The sequence below is a fragment of the Periophthalmus magnuspinnatus genome, chromosome 17 (genome assembly GCF_009829125.3).
Source record: "Periophthalmus magnuspinnatus isolate fPerMag1 chromosome 17, fPerMag1.2.pri, whole genome shotgun sequence".
Classification (NCBI taxonomy): Eukaryota; Metazoa; Chordata; class Actinopteri; order Gobiiformes; family Gobiidae; genus Periophthalmus; species Periophthalmus magnuspinnatus.
In genome coordinates, this window is record NC_047142.1 from 3,792,776 (window position 1) to 3,813,330 (window position 20,555).

General features: G+C 39.3%; 2 protein-coding genes across 2 annotated transcripts in view; both read right to left on the bottom strand.

Annotated features, from left to right (window-relative positions):
* Window positions 1-784: 784 nt before the first annotated feature.
* On the bottom strand, window positions 785-15,379 carry LOC117385030 (tetratricopeptide repeat protein 39C-like). Its single transcript, XM_033982260.2, has 14 exons — window positions 14,961-15,379; window positions 9,970-10,018; window positions 8,456-8,584; window positions 7,216-7,330; window positions 6,180-6,576; window positions 4,886-5,054; window positions 4,711-4,804; window positions 3,706-3,813; window positions 3,528-3,637; window positions 2,120-2,243; window positions 1,944-2,041; window positions 1,759-1,863; window positions 1,384-1,422; window positions 785-1,302 (listed from the first exon to the last, which is right to left on the bottom strand). Exons 1-14 carry the CDS (start codon window positions 15,104-15,106, stop codon window positions 1,213-1,215), a joined length of 1,773 nt encoding a protein of 590 aa, XP_033838151.1. The 5' UTR covers window positions 15,107-15,379; the 3' UTR covers window positions 785-1,212.
* Window positions 15,380-15,821: 442 nt separating this feature from the next.
* LOC117385057 (laminin subunit alpha-3-like) overlaps window positions 15,822-20,555 on the bottom strand; it is an 89,736-nt gene continuing 85,002 nt past the window's right edge. The window contains exons 73-77 of the mRNA XM_033982300.2: window positions 20,374-20,539; window positions 19,596-19,750; window positions 18,430-18,523; window positions 18,230-18,349; window positions 15,822-16,797 (exon numbers count right to left, since the gene is read on the bottom strand). Coding sequence (XP_033838191.1) covers window positions 16,652-16,797; window positions 18,230-18,349; window positions 18,430-18,523; window positions 19,596-19,750; window positions 20,374-20,539 — 681 coding nt within the window. The 3' untranslated portion in view covers window positions 15,822-16,651. The remainder of the gene's footprint in view (window positions 16,798-18,229; window positions 18,350-18,429; window positions 18,524-19,595; window positions 19,751-20,373; window positions 20,540-20,555) is intronic.

Sequence of the window (20,555 nt, forward strand, 5' to 3'; positions counted from 1 at the left end):
TTATAAATATATTTACTATGAAGATACTAGAATGTACTGTAGCCTTTATTATAAAATATTATATTGTTGGGAGTGTTCACATTTCTTGTTTTGTTTGACTCTAGTCCAGGCTGTACTTTATCTAAGCTTTAAGGGAGAGCATGATATGTCGGTCTATTATTCCATGTTTGTAGCTTTGATACCACTACACACACAGTAGTGGAAAGTGATGACTTCTAAAACATTTGCCTTTAACATAATCTTACCGTGTAGATAATCAACTTTCTGAATGTGCTGTCAGGTTTAACCGCACAAGCCAACGAGCTCGTCCTGTTTTATACAGTTGTAGTAAAGTAGCAAAATGTAACTAACTCAAATTTGGATCCTAAATTCTGTACAGAGAATTACCAGTTTGTAATCAGACAATCTAGTCTACCTTCTTTTTGTCAGTAGCTCCTACAGGTTTGGGGTTGTGTGTGTAAAGGTCTTGCCATATTTGAGAACATTCCTGATATTCTATGCATTGATGTTTCGAGTTGTTTAAGACTAATGCATGTGCATCATCGTTATAACTATGCAAGCCTTACCTCTTTATGACGCACTGAAGATCCTTTGGTTTTGTGAATAGCTGCTGTTATAACGGTTTGGTAATTTATCAGAATTTCTATTGTAAAATAAAAGCTTATGAATTGAATGAGTTTGTTTTACTTGACACAGATTAAAGCAACAAAACACAGGCCTCTGATGTGTCTGTTGTATAAACGCTGCTCAAAAGAAGAAAATCACTGTCATTAGCACCAGAAATACAGAACATTTTACAGTATTTAATTTTATTAAAACACAGTGAAAAACACTGTCTGTGCCTCTTACACCATTTAAATACAAAATACTCAAGTCTGTACAACACTGAAGTCATAAGATTAAGTTACTACACTGAGACATTCAGGTTCACTTGACTGCTGTGGAAAACTTTGGATATGTTTTTACAGAACTGAACTTCTGACACATCAAAAGTACAATATACAACCCGTCCCTTTAAAAATGTAAAAGTACTAAATATGGACATTTCTAAAAAGGTTTGTTACAGTAAGTTTTTTCTGTCACCAGAGCAACAGTTGCCTGTACAAATCTTATTATTGCACACATAAATATTATTGGCATGTGGTTCAAAAATAAATAGAAGAAATTATAAAATAGAAATTTGAATGGCAAGGTGCAGTGAGGTGCAGAGTCCTATGGCGGAGCTGGGGCCCGCACTGAGGCCAGCGCTGAGTGAATGCGCACGTGTAATCTGTTCTCAAAGTCATAACCTGCGTAGTCCTCCTACAAAGACAACACTGTATAATGTCATGTTTTCTGAGGAACACAAACATTTCACACAAAAAGAAATAAAAACAACTATACCTTAGCCTGAAGCATTAGCATTCGACCCCTCGCTGCCGTCTGTGGACACAACAATTCAAGGTCAGATTTAGACTTAGACAAACTATTGATCCACAAAAGAATGACTTAAAAACAGTTCTACCTTCAAACTAAAGGTAATATAACAGTACACTATATATGAGACATTTGTGATTAGTCTATTAGAAAAACAAAGACCATTTACTACGAAAAAGTTTGTCCAGTTGCCAGATACACATTTTTGTTTTTACTATGGATCAAACCTGGACGACTGAGGGATTACACAGGTGACTTTTTAAAATGATCAACAAAAGTACAGAAAATCACTGATATGTTATGACACTGTGCACCCTGATCATAAACAAAATACAAAAGTACCTCTGGGTTACTGAGCAGCACACAGGCCAGTTCGTAGCAGGAGTAGGGCTGTACGTAGGAGTTGGTGAGACAGCCCACCTCATCTCTTGCAGCTAAATGAAAATACTGACAAAATGGTTCACGTTAAAAACAAGAAACAGTCTCATTTTTGTGTTATTTTAACAATTTTTAAAAACCTGAATTACCTGTATGGCTTCTTTGGTTTTGTGAAGAGATTTGTTGATAGCGCCCAGCAGTAAGTACTTCAAGCCCGTAGAGGAAGCGTCGTCTATCCCCTGCAAGACTGGACGAGTACGAAAGATTACAGCTCCAGTTTACATAACATCAGTTCAGTATTGATTTCACTGCTCAGCTGCCGTACCTTGTGTCATGGTTTGCAGTTTTGGCTCGGAGCAGTTGGCCAGAGCTTTCCACAAATATAAAATCTCGATCACTGACAGGATGCACAGCTCTTTGGTGACGTTGGGGCTGCGTAGTTTCTCTGCCTAAAAAAAGAAGTTGCTACAAATGTTTGTGCAAAAAACAAACATCTTGACTTGAAAATATGTTTTTCTTTAAAGCTACCATCTGAAAGTTTATTTGATTTTCTTTTAGCAGTAGAAGACAGATGTGAAACCTGTTCCCACGGCCTTAGTTCAGGACATAGACTGTCTACAGAAGTGGACTAAAAGGAGTGGGACGTCACCCATCGTGTTTCGCTCGAGTCAAATGAAGCTCATCGAGGCTAGAGCAGTTATAGCAGCTAATTTGGAGCCAAGTTTCATATTTGTAAATCTGATCGCGAGTATCATAGCAACCAAAGAGCCAATCTGGAGCGAGGCTGTTGAAGGTAACGCCCCTTCTCTCCTGCACCACTGGTTTTAGCAGGGAGCGGGCGCTTAGCAACACTGTCAATCAAATCTGTTGCTAACGCTAGTAGGAGCAACCTCCACGAAAAAAAGTAGCCTGATTTGTCTGTTATTAATGTTCATATCTTGATTTACAGACACAATAGTGAAATAAAAGCCCCAGAATCATGTAGGGGGTTAATATGAACAAAATGACGAGTCTGACAGCAGAGAGAGGGGGAACAGTTTCTCAATAGAAAATGAATTAGAGCCAGAGTAGATGGAGCCAAAAGTGCGCCCATGATCACTTCCTATTTGGAACACGGCGGCTAGCGGGTTAGCCATGTCCGTTTATACAGTCTATGGTTCAGGCTCATCTGTGCTCTCTGTTCTTCTTCTGCAAAAACCTGGCACACCATCAGGCAGAAGTAACATTTAGTGGTGATATGTGAGAGCAGAACAGAGGCCTTTTTCACACGCACACCAACATCTGATTCTTATAATTACAGATGATAGCTTTAAAGCTGCACTATGTGCCTTTTCTGGAGGAGGTTCTGCTGCCTACTTTGTATCAAATGCTCCAGTGTGGCATTAAACTTATCCATCTTGTCTTTATTCAAATGTGTTCACCCCCTGCTAAACCAGTGGTGTGAGCGGAAAGGGGCGTTACCTTCAACAGCCTCGCTCCAGATTGGCTCTTTGGTTGCTATGATACTCGCGGACGGAATTCCAAATATGCAACTCTGCTCCAAATTAGCCCCTATATCTGCTCTAGCCTCGGTGAGCTTCATTTGACTGGAGCAGAACGCTGTGGGTGACGTCACACTCACTTACTCCACTTCTTTACACAGTCTACGGTTAAACTGACTGACAAAACTGACAAAAATGTAAATAATTCATAAGATTTTATAATAATGTGTGATATACATTTCCTGAACTTACTCGCTTCATGGAAAACAACTCGATCTGGTTATTCTTGCGTTTGAACAATCGTGTCACCTCCTTGAAGACAGACACGGCTCCCTCCAGCTCGCCGCTGGCTCCCTGGCACACTGGGGTGGGACAATCATATTTAAAATTAATTACAGCCAAAAGACAAGGCTGGGGGTTTGGGCTGTACCTCCGGTTAAATAGGCGTAGTAGCACTGAGACCAGCGTGACTCGTTCTTCAGTCGCTCGAAGGCCCTGTAGCCGTCTCCAAAATTCAACTCAATCATGCTGCACCAGCCTACAGAGAACGGTAATAAGGTATCAGAATGCAGATACGCACAAATAATATGTGGGTGGTGTTGTCAGTCTGGAAAAAAACATAACAGACAAGAGAAGTGAAAGTTATTGCTTCACGGGTGTGGGTGTGTGTGGAATTACTATGTTAAAATGTACCTGGAGTCATTCTGTTTCCTGTGTGTTTGGACACACCCTACAGCAGCAGATCACTCACACTAGACCTCGTTTGGTCCTGTTCATGGTTTAGTTCAATAAAATGACATTTAATTTGAATAGTTTGTGATATTTAAATTGCTGATACAGACATACATCACCATTATCACTTCATTGCTACATTTTACAAAATAAAGTTGTGGCAGCACTATAATGTTATTGCTTATTTAGAACGTTGATTCTCTCACTATGTCATTATATCGTGAGCCATGTTTTATGTATTAAATCAATCTATGAGGAACCCGGTGATTCCCAGCTGTGGTGTCCATGTGCCCTCTAGTTTCCCCCAAAAGCTTTTCAAATGTTTGGACCAACATCCATCCATTTCTTCTGCTTATCTGGGGCAGCGACTCCCAGGCTTCCCTCAACCCTCTCAACGTGGAGGAGCAGTGGTTCTACTCTTACTCCATTAAGCTCTTCTGTGTTTTTAAAGTCCATAAACCCTCATAACTCAAGTTGATCTTTTTAGAACTTAAATTCGCTTCTCTGGCAGCTTATGTTCAGCACTCACACAGCCTTGTTCAGGATCCACTGCTAACTATAGAAACTCAGGTCAGGTTTAATCTTAAAAATAGCTTCATTGTGACGATGGAAGTCACAAAGACCTAAGGCCTTTCAGAATGTGCAGCAGGTGATCCAGGTGTTCATAATGTTATGTTAGAGCAATAACAGAAGTAAAAAGTACCTATTTCGTATAAACACACATGCTGAATCTCCCTTTGACCAGAGGCCAGGTCCAAGGCGCTGCTGAAGGACTTCAAGGCGCTGCTGATGTGGCACTGGGAAAGAACAACAAATACAACTATGGATTAGACGAACAAACAAAAAGCAGTTTGTTCATGTCGTTTATAGGGTCTTACTTCGAGACGTTGGACTCTGCCTTTGAAAAACATGAAGAGGGAGGAGTTGGGATAGGTGGCCTCTCGCTGCTGGAGAATCGATCGAGCTTCTATGAGTCCGGCCTGTGTGTCTGCGCCGTCCAGGGCGAAGAACGGCTGGACAACTGTGTGGTACCAGAGCAGGGCCAGGCTGGAACAGAGACACACAGTGGCTTTAGAATGTTGTATTCCCAATCCGTATAAGACTTTAACTGCAGTTTCATCAATATGCAAGTCAAGACTGGACGTAGCGAGGCATGTGTGGGCAGCCCTGTCACTATAACACATTTTGAAGCATGATATATAGCTTGAAACTATTTTTTTTTGCCACTGACACAAAAAGAATAAAGCAAGATAATCCCAGTAGAACATTTTTTAAGTAGACAGTTTCATTAAAAGGCCTGAACTACAGCAGAACGAATGCAGTAATTAGCCGTAAAAGTCACTTATTCTACCCTCTACAGCACAAATCTTATAGTATTACAACTAAAATGACAAAAATCTCACCAATTTTGGAAAGAAACTATACACAAAATAAATATTGAGCCCCAAAACTTGTTGTTTGTTCCAGCTTTCACATATGGAACGATAAGATGATATACTAATCATCATGACAGGCCTTTGTGCAGGGATAAAATCATCACATGAAATATAAAGGCTCTTTACAAGAAATGTAAAAAACAAACAAATATATGAGTAGGGCTGCAACAATCGACAAGAATACTTTAAACTGATTAAAAAATAAATAATAAACATCTAATTTGTATCAATAATAACAGGATTTGTTTTGTATCTCGTCATTCGGTTAAACACATAAAACATAGATAAAACTGATGGTTTGACTAATCGACTGCTACAATAATTGTTTGTTATTTCGTTGTGTACGGGCTGCAACAGACAAAAGCCACATTTTTAGCCTCTTCTTTATCAGTGAGACCCAGGGCAGCTATGGCATCAGGAGTAGCTAGAACCACTGATTGTGCAGAGTAAATAACTGATGAAATGTAATGCAACTTTGAGTGTTGTATTAAATTTAAGTACTATAAACAACATCCCTGTGTGTATTAATGAACTTATAAAACATACAGAAATTATTTAACTCATTACAGCCGTTTACGGTTTATGATTCTAAATGGAATTCAAATGTAAAATGATTCTAGTGAAGTCTCCTTATCTCTGTCAAATATCGATTCCTCAGTCTGTAACGCTGCTCGTCTAACTTCTCTCCTAAAGCTCTAGAGTCCAGAGGGGCAAACATACTCACTCACATACTCACGTAGCTAAGGGGGCCTTCATGTCCTTACTTTCGCTGGCGTAGGAGAGCGCAGACAGGCCCTGGTGACGGTCGCCGGGGAAACCCAGCAGGTTGACGATCTTGAGCAGGTGAGGGGGGACCATGGAGATGCAGAGGTGGAAGAGGCCGTAGCCGAAGCTGACGGAGCCTTTGAGTCGGTCCAGGGCCTCCAGGCTGATGGCGTGGGGCCGCACGGAGGGGCTGGGGCCGGGGGAGGAGTTGTGGCTGGGGGGGTCTGAAGAGGAGGAGGAGATAGGGGGCGCTGTGGGCTGCTCTGACGCTCTCCTCCTTTGGCCTTCCTGCAGGTGGGTGATGTCACTGTAGCATTTGTTGTACATTTTCCAGGCTTTGCGGAGGGTCCAGCCTCCTCTGATATACGCTGAAAAAGTATTTAAATTTGAGTTCGAAAAAGGAAAAAAAATTGAGAAAAAGTTTCTAAATTAGACGAAATGAGCGGGAGGATTCTTATTATCACATCTTTTTATCATCTTGTAAAAGTCTTCACTCCTACAACTTTTTGTCCAGTTGACAGATTTTAATTTCTCTTTTACGTTTTTTTTATTACCTTTAACAGGCTCATCCAGATCATTTCTGAACCAATATTCCTTTCACCAAGATGCATTTGAATTTAGAAGTTTGCAGGTATCGATCGTCGCCCTCTTAAAATGGCTTCCCATGTCCCAGTGCAAACCATACAATTTATAATACAATTTATTCTAGATTTTCTTATTCCAGACATAATATTTTTGCTTTATTTTACTTACAATAAGGGTAAGCAAGGAAGGAAATGTCCAAACAGTAAATGAATCTCCAAAAAACCTGTGTTAGGAATGTTACCCATGTTGTTTAAATAAAGATGAACTTCACCCAAAATAGTTTTCCTATAAATCATGTGGACACAGCGCTCCAAATTAGGTAACACATATAGAGTGATGTATGTTTGTTCACAGTGGACGTTCAGACTGAATTATCTGCATACATAAATACTCTCTGAAACTAAAAATAGGTCGTTTTCTACCTGAAAGTTCTTGTTTGATGAAGGACAGAACAGCCAGATAAACCTGACAGTCTGCGATGATGATCTGCCTCTGGAGACGATCCACCGCTGCCACTCCTGACCTCTGAGAGTCCATCTGCAAACACACACGCACAAATACACACAAACACACACAAACACACACAGTATATTAAAGATCAGCATCGCTAACTGACCTACAAACAGAACTTAAGTAAACTTTATATAGGCTTCTCTCCACCACCGTTTAACATTAAAGGTCCAATATTACATTAAATTGACTCTTCTGAGATTTAAGTCATGTTATTATGTTAAAACAGACCTGGAGTTGTGTTTTGTTTCATTCCCACATGTTTGACTCACACTTTATTATTAGTCTATTACATCTCCAAAGCTCAAAACACTCTGTTTCACCTTGTGATGTCATGTGTTTTTTCAAGTTAACAGCTCCTTTTACATTTAGTTCAGTAGATTTGCAATTCCAGGGCTGAAATTATCCAAATGATTCTAGTGAAGGTGTCTGGAGTTTAAAAACACAGTGGAGCACTTCCTGTATTACCACATGATGACATCACAAAGTGGAACAGAGTGTTTTATGTTTGTGAGAAGAACACTGTGTGTGTTTGTGTGTTAAACATGTGTGAGTGAAACAAAACACAACCCCAGTTCTGTTTGTGACGAGGAAACAGTATAACATAAAATCAGAAAATAGGGTAACATGAGCCCTTTAATATCAACCCTGATAACTGCTGTGTGATGTGAGCAGTTTGTCTGACAGAAAAGAGTCTTAAAAACTGCATTTTTAATATCATACTATATAATCTGCAAGATTAACACAGCATTCAAATGAAATTGGCCCCTCTACTGCTATAAATGGGTTTTTAAATTATATAGAACAACACTGTTGTGGCAATTAATAATTCAAAACAAAATATTAAATCTTTTAAATGGTGAAAAGTGCCCAAATGACGTCTATAAACAGGAAGCTGAAGCATAATTATTAAAAAAACAAACAAAAACTGTAATCCCTCAGTCGTCCAGGTAGAAACTATTTTTGTCCAGTTAATAAAACTTTGTTTTCTGATGGATGAAACATATGTAAAAGTTTAAATAGTGGGAAATAAACACACATCATTGTGTAATATGAGATAAACATGGTTATTCAGATTTCTTGTAGCAGTCAGTCATTTTGTATTTGTGGTTTTTAATATTTACTCAGGAGATTTTTCACAGACAGACTCACACTCCTCTTGATCTTGTTCTTGATGGTCTCGATGACTCCGGTGCTGTCGCTCTCACACAGACGCTCTGTGGCCTTCAGGTCCTCCAGAGCCATCTGCATCTTCTCCTCCTCAAAAGTCATCATGGCGTTCTGCAGACGGAGAAACAGGGACAACTCAACACCACTGACTCCACACGTGAGAGTCACACTGAGCACATCCTGTATCACCACATGACATCACAAGGTGGAAATTGTTTTATGTTTGAGAGAAGAACTGGTATTATTCATTTATTCTCTGGCTATTCATTTCATTTATAGCCAAGTCTTATTTTGTTCTGTAATCTTTTTTTGTTTCTTTTTTTTTTTACATTTTTATTATTCACCCCAAAAAATAAGCATAAACATGATGATTTCTTGGAGTGTGTGAGATAATATTTTGCATTACTCTTTAGAGATGCACTGAATGAACTTTTTTACATTTAAAGTTCATATATGGTGGATTATTTTTACGTGCTAAGATTTTGAGATGACGCGTCTGAAGACTGCTGAATGCTAACTCTAACCTAGAGAAAGAAAGTAGTAATAACCTGAAATAATACTTTATAAACAATAAGATACAGTTGTCCCTCACTATATCGCGGTTCACCTTTGGTGGCCTCACTGCTTTGTGGATTTTTTTGGTGCAATTTTGCATGTTTTTTTATTTACAGCGTATGAACGTGCATTGTGTCGTGCGTCCTGATTGGCTGTTGGACTGTAGACCATTGTCCATCAGTCTCCTCCGTGCCGTGTCTCCTGTCCAGTACAGAATGTGTTCAGACAAATTTACATAAACGTTGGATCTCAGTGTGACTCTGAAGTGCTGTATGTTTGCGATTTGTTTTCTCCCCGACAAAACCCACAATGTCGATGAAACGTTCTGCACCGACAAAGACGCCTACGAAGGTTTGAACTTTGAGAGAGTTTAAACGAGAGAGAAATGTGAGAAAATGTTAACGCCTGTGTGAGAAAAGTGTATTAAGTGTGTGGTGAGGGGTTTTACAGCAAAAAACATATAGAATAAATGTAAAAAATAAATCTGATACTTTGCGGATTTCACCTGTTGCGGGTTAATTTTAGAACGTGACCCCCGCGATAAACGAGGGACAACTGTGCTCATTTTAGGGACTGTACATTCAGCAGTTACTTGCTCAGAATATTACTATTAGCCCAACACCACTCCAACTATGGCCTTGTTATTCACATTATAATTGAAACTTATAAAACACAACAACAATGATTAGTAACTTCTTAAAATATTAAAATAAACTACATATTAATGCGAGAATAACGTGTTTGCAAAGTAAAAATGCTGAGAGCCCAGATGAGTCCACCACGGCATTGTTCAGCTCTCGCTTTGTGCCCAGACTGGCTCTGTGCCCGTTTACTTCCACATGGGAACATCGTCTGAACTCATTATGAAACTGCAACGTGACTTTTAGAATTCTTGTCAAATCAGCACAAACAAAAGTGAAACAGGAACACGCTCGGCCTACCAGAAAACTGACAAAGCTGGCCCCAAAGCTCATCAGAGGACTGTAGTTTCTGAAAAAAACCAAACAAAAACAAATGTTAGAAGATATGAAAACTGTGACATATTGTGACAACAAGGAAACATGAGCGAGCTACAACAAGAGGTTAGCTGAAAGGAATGTGATGGAGCCAGTTCATAGCGACAGCGAGGTTTCTCAGGGTGATAGAGGGACGGTTCAGGGATTTGGATTTTCCCTGGCATTTAATCCTCGCTAGACAGGATATCTTGGTGTTTTATTGTTTTTTTCCTATGTATTGTGTTATCTGTGTGTTTTATGTGAAGCTAAAGTCGTTCTAAATGTGCTGTGTGAATAAACTTGAGCTGAATGGGAGAAATGGATAAACTTGGCAATAGATCTGCTCGGTCTACTTCATTTGAAAGAGGCAAAACGCATGTCTCGTGGCTCAGCTGGCATTTGTTTCATCAACCGATAATTAAAACTGAAAAATTACATTCAACAACTGGTCTGATGTGGATTCTGTCTGCCGATAAGGAGATCAGATGTTCGTCTTCCTGTTGCGGCTGATACTGATATGAAACAGGCCCGTCAACAGAAATTTGGAGGAACATAACGAAGTAAAAATAGTAAAAGTAAAATTCAATTGTTTCTATTGACCAAATTCCACACAAATCTGTATCAAAATCACTACATTAAGACCTAAAAATTGCAAAATACTTTTTACTCTTTAAGTACATTTTTAAACAAGTATTTGCTTCAGTAGATTTTTTCATGATATTTTTATTTTTACTTGAGTTTTTTTTTTTTCCTTTGGTATCTGTACTAACTAAACAAAGTACTTCTTCCACCACAGACTTTACATGACATAACAGAGAAATCTCAAAGTGCAACAGCAGATATTATAGTTCAAAAGAATAAATATACAAAACTCCCAAAATGACTGAAGGGCCTTTTACATTTTTACATGAATTAACGGCCCTGTACACATTTGTTCCCCATGTATTTGAGCAACATTTTTCTTGCCCCAGATACACAGATATATTTTAGAAGTAGCTTGAGGTTCAAAATGCTCGCTGCTTGGTGTCTGTATCTAATTATAACACGCTCAAAAAGGTGTGTCTCGCTACACCTCTCACTGTATCGACTTATCGTTCATGTATTTGAAATGGTATCAGTATTCATCATGTGCAGTTTCTTTGCAATACTGGGACATTTTTGGTTATTTTTTGGTTATATGATAAGATTTAAGCTGTAAAAGGCTGAATGAATAACGTCTATGACTCATTACAGATGCAAACTAAAGAACTAAAGTGTTTCATTCTGCTGTTTGTTTAGATATTGTACATTTAGAATAGTTTTTGTGGTTTAAATCTGCTCTTGGTTGTTGCATCAGTAGCATAAATTAGTTTCAATATTATCGTTTGTCTATGTAAGGTACTTCTGAAATTTCGCAAATACTTCATAAAATCATAAAAAATTCCCAGTGGCTTGGTTTTTGTTCCTTTTATATTGTAACATGAGCCATCTCCACCAGTCCTCACATACAGTTTACCAGCACTTTTCACCCCGTGTGCCCCGTACGCCCTCAATGCAATCAGCCCCACACTGTGACGGAGCTCTGGTGTCCCCGTGGAGATATCGAACTGACCCGCAGCACCTCCAGCAGGAAGTAACCGTCTATAAACAGGAAGCTCTCATCTCCATGTCCTGCATTCATCCAGAAAAACCAGCAGGATATTTGCCACGTTTTACTGCAGCTTAAAAACAAAAGCGCTTCATGGTAGAGCTGTGTAATGACGTGAAAGTTTGTATTTTGGATTAAACGACTGCAAAAATGGATTGACAAAGAAAAGCAATTTGGTTTCAGATGGATTCGGGTGATGGGGGCTTTTTCTGCTCTTTGAAACCTGAACCAAAGCCACTTTTCTAATGTAGAGTGGCCATTAAAGAGGCACTATGCAACTTCTCTAGGGATAGATTTGTCTCCATAGACACACCTCCATGCCTGGATTGTTCCGCAGCATGGCATTAAATCTGTCTTACATCCCCTTCATTACAGGTAGCTTTACCGCTCAAAATAGAAAGACTTCCGCACTCTGTTTATCTTGCAAAAAGTGAGATTTATTTGAACCGGAGCAGCAACATTTTGGCAACTAGGCCTTTCTATTTTTGATTTTGACGAGCACTACGCATGCCCTCTCCAACGCACCTGGCTTTAGACATAAGATGTGCGAAGAAAACTCTTTATCTGAAGAGTTACTGCTCAAAAATACCTTGAAAAAAACGTATATTCTTAGTGCGAGGTGCAGGGGTCGCCTCTCTACAGATCTGAACAGTAACTCGGTCTCGTGACATTACTTGCTTGTCACTGTGGAGAAAAAAAAAAGACATTTACGCTTCCTCTGCAGGTTAACTTATAAAATACTTGTCTAAGTCACATTTCGTAACAAGTTCCAACTGTTAACACTGTCGGAGCAGGCGAGTGCAAAATGTGTTACTAACTCACACACAACACTATGTCAGGAGCTTTTACAACTTCCTCATTAATGTCGTTGGTGTAATCGAAACTGGATGACGCCTACTACTGTTCGACTCAATTAGAGAGAAGAGTGACATTTAAGACTTCAGCAGGGACTCGGACCCCTAATGTTCCCCCAGCGACACTCGGCACTTCAGATTATTGGACCGTGCACACCTGTGAACTCACAAAGAAGACGACGTGCTATTTGGGTCTTTAGCGTTAAACTAAAATCTGCATGGGTCATTTATTTTATATTTTATTCAAATGTACAAAGCAACGTTGGTTTAACACTATACGGGTCCATTCATTTCATGTTCAAAGCTGCAGCAGAGACTTCACCGTGACATTTAAAGCCGCTGCACCTGATGTTTACCGTCTTAAAAATGTGAAAAACAAAACTACACGACTACATTTTAAACTATGTGCAGCTGTCTGACGTTTTTCTTCACTGACCTTATGCATTCCAAGCGTCATAATTATTCACCACGATGAGTTTATAAGCTCTTACCACAGCAGTTTTGCAGTGACTGTAAAGCTAACGATAGCTAACCTGCTAATGCACACATCCTGATTATTAAAAACTGCAGACAGCGCACAAAGGACATATTTTGACCTGAAGAGCTGCTTATACGACATAACTGCAAGACAAATTTTACTCAAAAACATGGGGTAAAATTGGGTAAATGACTTTTAACTGTAGCGAGCAAAAGATTATTTTTACTGTTGAATATTGTCTATGTGACATTTGAACCCACAAATGACTCAGATGCAGAAAAGTTAGCGGAGATAGAGGAGATAGGGGAAAAGTGAAACAGAAATTTTCAGAGCACTCAAGCCTGGAATGTAAAACAACACACGATTACTCAAACATACATGAATCAATCAAAATGCAACATAAGTAAATGATGATGCAGAACAGTTAGAACAGGAATAAAAGCTCATAAAACTTGATGCTCATTTTAATTGGCTATAGTAGTGAAAGGAGTAGTAATATTTATTTCCTAAACGGTAAGAACAGGAGTGTCTTTAAAACTAGGCACATTTTAAACATCAAGATTCATCTAAAACAACATAATAAAAGAAATAAGTGCGCTGATTTCCGCTTTAGAAAACTGCAGTACCCAACGGGAACTGACGTCACCGTAAACATCATCACAACAAAGCGCCGTAGAGCTGTCGCGACGTTCTTATGGATACGATCAACGTTTTTTTTCCATTTGTACCAGGATGACTACGCAATGCTGCTGAATACGACGTGTATCACCAATTAGGAAAATAAAAGTGCGTACGTCAGAGTGGGCGTGCACAGGTGGAGGTGAAAACGTGGGGTTGATCTGCAAATACGGCGTCTTGGAATAAGTGATTAAAGATTACTCAAACATGCACAAATACTTCAAAAACAACTTTAAGAGAGTAAATAAGAAAACACGCTCTGAAAAGTCGATTTTGCACAACAGGTCTGCTTTGATACTTGGGTGTGGGTATTTGCTTCAGGTTATTTACACAGGATCAGCTGTACTTGTGACTAGATCATATGGTGTTACGCTACAAACATGACAGAGATACCGGCTCTGCTCCTTCTGCACCACACAAGCACTTTTTTAAGGAAGTAGCTGATTGTCCCAAATCCTCCCACTTTTACCCTGCTTTGCGTTAAATGGAATTAAAAGCTCAACTATGTAACTTTTTGGTGCCGGATCTGTCACGATGGAGATATTTGCTTCCATGTTCCGCTGTATGTCATTCTATAGATACCGGTACCTTTTTTTTTTTTTTTACTCATAATACCTTGAAAAACATTCTTACAAGGGTGACAAGGGTCGCCTCTTCACAGATCTGACCTGTACATTGACCTGATGGGCTCATACTGTAAGATAAGAGTTTGTTTTTATACTGTGAAGCATTACAAGTGAAGCAATTAAAATTTTTACTGTGATTTTACTGTGATAAGGGTCGCCTCTTCACAGATCTGACCTGTAAACTGGCCTGATGCGCTCAAACATAGAGATAAGAGTTTGTTTCTATACTGTGCTTCCATGTTCCACTGTATGGCATTCTACAGATACTATTTCTTACCCATAATACCTTGAAAAACATTCTTACAAGGGTGACAAGATCTGACCTGTAAACTGGCCTGATGCGCTCATACATAGAGATAAGAGTTTGTTTCTATACTCTGAAACATTACAAGCCAAGCAATTACAATTTATTTTTACCCATAATACCCTGAAAAAAACATTCTTACAGTAACCAGGGTCGCCTCTTCACAGATCTAACCTGTACATTGGCCTGATGGGTTCATGCATAGAGATGGAAGTTTGTTTCTAGACAGTGAAACATTACATTTAAAGCCCTAAAACCTCCCTAAAGCCCCTCCACCTGCTCCATGTGCCTCCTGTTGTGCCCCTCGTGCCCGCCTCTGTCCCGCGCGCGCACCTGGACCGTTAGAGACGCAGATTTAACCGACACGAACCTGTACGCCCGGAACAGCTCGTCGCTTTCCTTAAATCCATTGTTGAGGAGCATGTTGATGCCTTTGAGAGCCAGCTCCGCCTCGTTTATGTCTTCAGCCGGGTCTTCCTCCGCTCTCCCCGGGGCTGCGGCTGCGGGCTCCGCCATAAACAGCTCCGACACCGGGGAAAGGAGCTCCGACACCGGGGAAAGGAGCAACGAGCACGGCCGCACGGGGGGAGTCTCTGTGCGCGCTCACTCACACAGACACAGCCGAGCCGGTGGCGTCATGGTGACAAAACGCAGTTATTTCAGAAGATCACACTGCCCCGAGTCAACTTCCCCGTGCTGCTGCTGTTGCTGTTGCTGCTGTTGCTGTTGAAGCAGTTGACGCTGTTGTGGCGTCGTGCGTCGAGTCACGTGGTGTCGCTGCTCTGTGGCGCCGCTCGCGCGCTGGTTCAGAGACTTTATGGAGAGGAGATTACGAACCTCTACCCGAAAAGAAAGAGAAAGTGGGACAGCTGTATATGGTTATTAACAACGATTAATCTCCAAAGCGAGTCAGATAACTAAGGCGTACGGTGTCTACATCATACTGTTTTTATACCAAAAATATGACACATTTAGAATCAAAGTAGGAGGGGCTGTTCGCTAATGTCTGTTATCTCTCGTTATAATAGTCTTTGGTGTTCAGGACGTGTGTTGCCTTTGTGTGCAGTTAGAAATATTTAAAAAAATTAATAAAATATATTCTTTCATAAAATAATTTTTGGTTTTGTAGTTGTACAGTGGTAACTGTTAACTGCTTTGAAACTGCTGACCTTTTATAACAACAAAACTCAACATCACATTTACTCATTCAAGAAAAAGATTTTGTGGAACATTTTTAATGACCCATATCTGGATAGATTATTTACATAAATGTGTTTGAAACACAGGAATGAACATACAACTAAAATCAATTGCCAATTATGCAATCACATGACTAAGTAAACATTTATTGGAGAAAGTGATGTATGTATTGGATCAGTGGTCCCAAATGCCTCTGGTCCGAAGACCAAACTGTGGAAACTTTGGATGCGATCTCAGATTTAGAACGCCCATTTCTGGTTGTTTTCTGTAAAAATACTGTACATGCACTTAATGCTAAAACATAAGGAATGCAGATATGAATAAATCACCACAGAACTGCGTATAACTTATAAAACATGCAATGTTGTCAAGTAGCATGAAGATCCAGTGGCTTGGCAACCTTCAAATGTTGCTAAAACACACACTGCTGGTGTAAACCGGAGTAACAATTTTTACTCCAAACTCAAACACAGAACTCTATATCATGAATGTAGAACTCCATAAAGCACCATCTGAAAGGGTATGTTTTTTAAAGTGCTACTTCGCCCTGACAATTAACAAACCATTTCTTTAGCACTGATTGTCAAAAGAGAGAATGAACCAGTACGTCACACTGCCATGTAATAAGCTACACGACACAGTGCTCATATAGAATTTCATCACAAAATAAATAGAAAAACAAAGCTTAAGAGCAGCAAACAACTTCAACATCCACCCACATTCACACGTCTCCACACACACGCATGTCCTCTCCCTGAACAGCCTCTCATACAAACACATTCTCTTTCTTGGTAACAGATTGCACTTGGTGATGGGCGTGGTCCCAAAGTTTGGTGTTGGAAAAAGCGGAGAGCTGTTGTCTCATCCTGCGGGGCACTCTTTGAGGTTGACTGGACCGACCACAGCGGACAGTTTGTTAAAGAGAACCGGCTCACTGTTGACCGTCACGTCATCGATGCAGCCCACGAACGAGGAAGTGACTGGGAGGACGTGCTTTCTAGTCAGCTCTGCAAAAGAGGAAAAAGAGAGACAATAAACAGGTGATTGATGGAAATAAATCTTGTGACGTTGCAGAAGCGAAATCGAAACAATGCCACAGTGAACGCGCGACGTAATCAAAGCTAAAGACGGAACAACCAAATATTAGAGTGGTAGCGACTTTTTTTTTGGCCAGGCAGTGTAATAGGTCTTGGTCTTTGCAACAAATAATGACCCTTGGTATCCAGACACATCAAATTAATCTGGAAAACATTAAACAAGATCCAACCCTAGAGAGCATGAATACACAATAGATGACTCAGTGATAGTTATACAGTGACCTGATCTGGTTAACGGTCAGTAAAATATGAAAATAAAAATGAAACCACAGTGTCGTCCCTGTATATGATCTACTGTAATGTTTTATCATCATACCATGGTTCAGTGCCACCTTTCCCCAACCACCTTTTACAGCCTGTGTCAGACGTTTGAGTAGATATAACCAATTCCAGTTAAAGGTCCCATATTACAATATTCTCTGATTTATGTTATAATGTTGTTTCCTCATCACAAACAGACCTGGAGTTGTGTTTTGTTTCATTCACACATTTTTGTTTAACACACAAACCCTGCATATTTGTGATGATCTCGCACTCGACTTCAGGGACCGGCCTCCTGCTGGTGCCCAGAGTCAGGACTAAACATGGAGAATCAGCATTTAAGTTAGTTTTAGTTTTATGCAGCTAAAGCCTGGAACATTCTTCCTGAAGATGTGAGACAGGCCTCTACTTTGACAATGTTTAAATCCAGACTCAAAATGGTTCTGTTCAGCTGTGCATACGACTGAAATGTTTTTATTCTGCACTCTTCTCTTTTAATGGTAAATTTATGATGATTATTTGTGATTATTTATGTTTTGATTTGTGTGATTTTAATGTCTTTCTTATTCTGTAAAGCACTTTGAATTACCTTGTGTACGAATTGTGCTATAAAAAAATAAACTTGCCTTGCCTTGCCTGATGTCTTCATGTGGCAATACAAACTCCACACAACTTCACAAGAATCATTTGGAAAATTTCAACCCTGGAATTGCCAATTTGTACTGAACAAAAGGCGGAACAGAGCATTTTGAGCAGCTTTGGAGAAGTAGACAGACTAATAATAAAATGTTAGTGAAACAAAACACAACTCCAGGTCTGTTTTTGAGGAGCTAACAAGATTATAACACGATTTAAAGCTCAGAAGAGTCAATTTTGCATAATACAGGACCTTAACGCATGAAGCAGCAGACAGCATCCAAGGCATGAAGTGCATATTGTGATCAAACTTAAAATAGTTAGAATAATCTCCCTTTATTTCCTCAAAGTTAAAATTTGTACGTTATATTAAAAGTAGAAATTTGAATGACAAACACAACAGTAACTTCCTTAATATCAGGGAAATAACCGGACGAGCACGTACCAGGAATGCCGCCCACATACAGAGGGTTTTTGGTCAAAGGTGTGATGGATATTGGAGGTCCGATCTTGTAATTATCCACTGTATCCACATGAAGCTGCACAACGTTTTTCCTCTTGATCACTGCACAGCAAATACACGGTTTGAAACAGTAACAGCAAATATAGTAGCAGTAATAGTACAAACAGAGCTCATTCCTGCACCTGATATTTTATGAAACATCCCATCACACAATGTCGTCTTTGGCTTAACAGACACCATGAACTCCCCGTTGCCGTTATTTACTTGCGCCACAACCTGTAAATAGAAAGTGTTATCATTATCTATTTTTTTTCATACAATAATAAGGCGTTTTATGTGTAAAAAACTGTCAAAGTTGCATTATTTTGTCAGTTTTAAGGGGCAAATATTAAGCAAATTTGACTTTTGTGAGCTGTTTGTGATGTTATAATGTTCTTACTTCATCAAAAACAGACCTGGAGTTGTGTTTTGTTTCATTTACATGTTTGAGTAACACTTTATCATTACTCTGGCTGCATCGGCAAAGCTCAAAATGCTCTGTTCCACCTCGTGATGTCATCAGGTGGTAGTTTTCAGGTTAACAGCTCCTTTTAACTTAAGTTCAGTAGAGCAACTCCAGAGCTGAAATGATCCAAATGATTTTAGTGAAGGTGTGTGGAGTTTAAAAACACAGTGGAGCACTTCCTGTATCACCACATGATGACATCACAAGGTGGAACAGAGTGTTTTCAGTTTGGGAGAAGAACTCAGACGAAATATGCAGGGTTTGTGTGTTAAACATGTGTGAATGAAACAAAAAAACACAACTCCAGGTCTGTTTGTGACGAGGAAACATTAGAACATAGAAAAAAAAAAAGAGTAATATGGGCCCTTTAAATTTCTTGGCTCATTTTATTGACATAAGAAATTACTTAGGGGATTTTGGATCTTATTTAGTAATGTGAGCAAACTTACTAAAAAAACAAACTGATTTTTGTCATTTAAACTTCAGTAACTTCATAAAAAGAACTAAAGCATCGTGCAAACAGTCAATGAAGTTACAATGTCCCATTATTATGCTAAAATAAAATAATATCTTTATGTGCAGACTTGGAGAAGTTTGTTCCAAATAAAAGCTTATATGAGGCCAAATGTACCAAAACAAATCTTGCTGGTATAAATAATATTACTTAGTAGCTTTGTTTGACTTTTATTTATCACCTCCTTACTACTTAAACTATAACATGTTTCCTTTTTCACCTCTAAGTCAAAGTTTAAAACTCCCCAGTATCAAAACATTCATAATTTGATTTAAAACCATTCTAGTACTGTGTATATTTGTATTTTGGTGAACACTTTAGCCCCTCACCTCTCCTCGGCGCATATAGACAGTGAGGTAATGGCCCATATCAGGACCGTATCGTGTCAGGCTGTAAGTCCCCGCGTACAGCAGTAACCCAGAGGGACTCCTCGGCCGGATATTTAACAACAGCTCAAAACTGGAGCCCAAGACGAACGTGTCATCTGCAAAACATCAACGTCATATTCATGTTTTTAGATTTTTGAGACAGCAACATTTCGAAAATAGAAAGAAAACATCAATTTTTTTTCTCCAATTGGATTTCATTATATGGTAGAGATCTGCTCAGTGGTGGAAGGTAATGAAGTACAAGTAGTAAAGTACAGTACTTAAGTAGAATTTTTAGGTATCTGTACTTTCCTTTACAGTGGGTACTTTTTATTTTTACTTCACTACATTTGAGAGCAGTATCTGTACTTTCTACTCCTGTACATTTTTTAACTAGACTGAGAAGTAAAAGTACTTTTCATTTGATTTGAGGGGTTATTTTTACCGTATTCATAGTAACATCCTGACTAAAGTTTTTGAGTTCAAGCTTCAGCTTTAAGTAAAGAAAAATAAATACACAAAATTCAGAGAAACTAAGAAATTGGATCGTATTGTTATTGTTGATCAAAATATGTCTCATTTTTAATCAGTATCACTGCATTTACACTTAAACAAATGAGCAACACTTCTGTGAAATACTTGTACTTCTTACTCTTAAAGTACATAGTAGTACTACTTGAGTAACTCTTTACCTCTGTATCTGTACTTTTACTTAAGAGTACTTCATGTAAATACTTACTGACAATGACGTGAGCACCGCTCCCTGAGAAATACGCCCCCCTCTGGGTTTGTCCCTCAAAGCAGGGCCCGGCGCCGTGGTTACCCGAGGGCTCCGTCATCGACGCTCCGTTCATTTTGAAGTTTCGAATACAGCCAGAAACACTGTGCTTCGGGAGAGCCTTTGTCTGAAACACAGAAAGA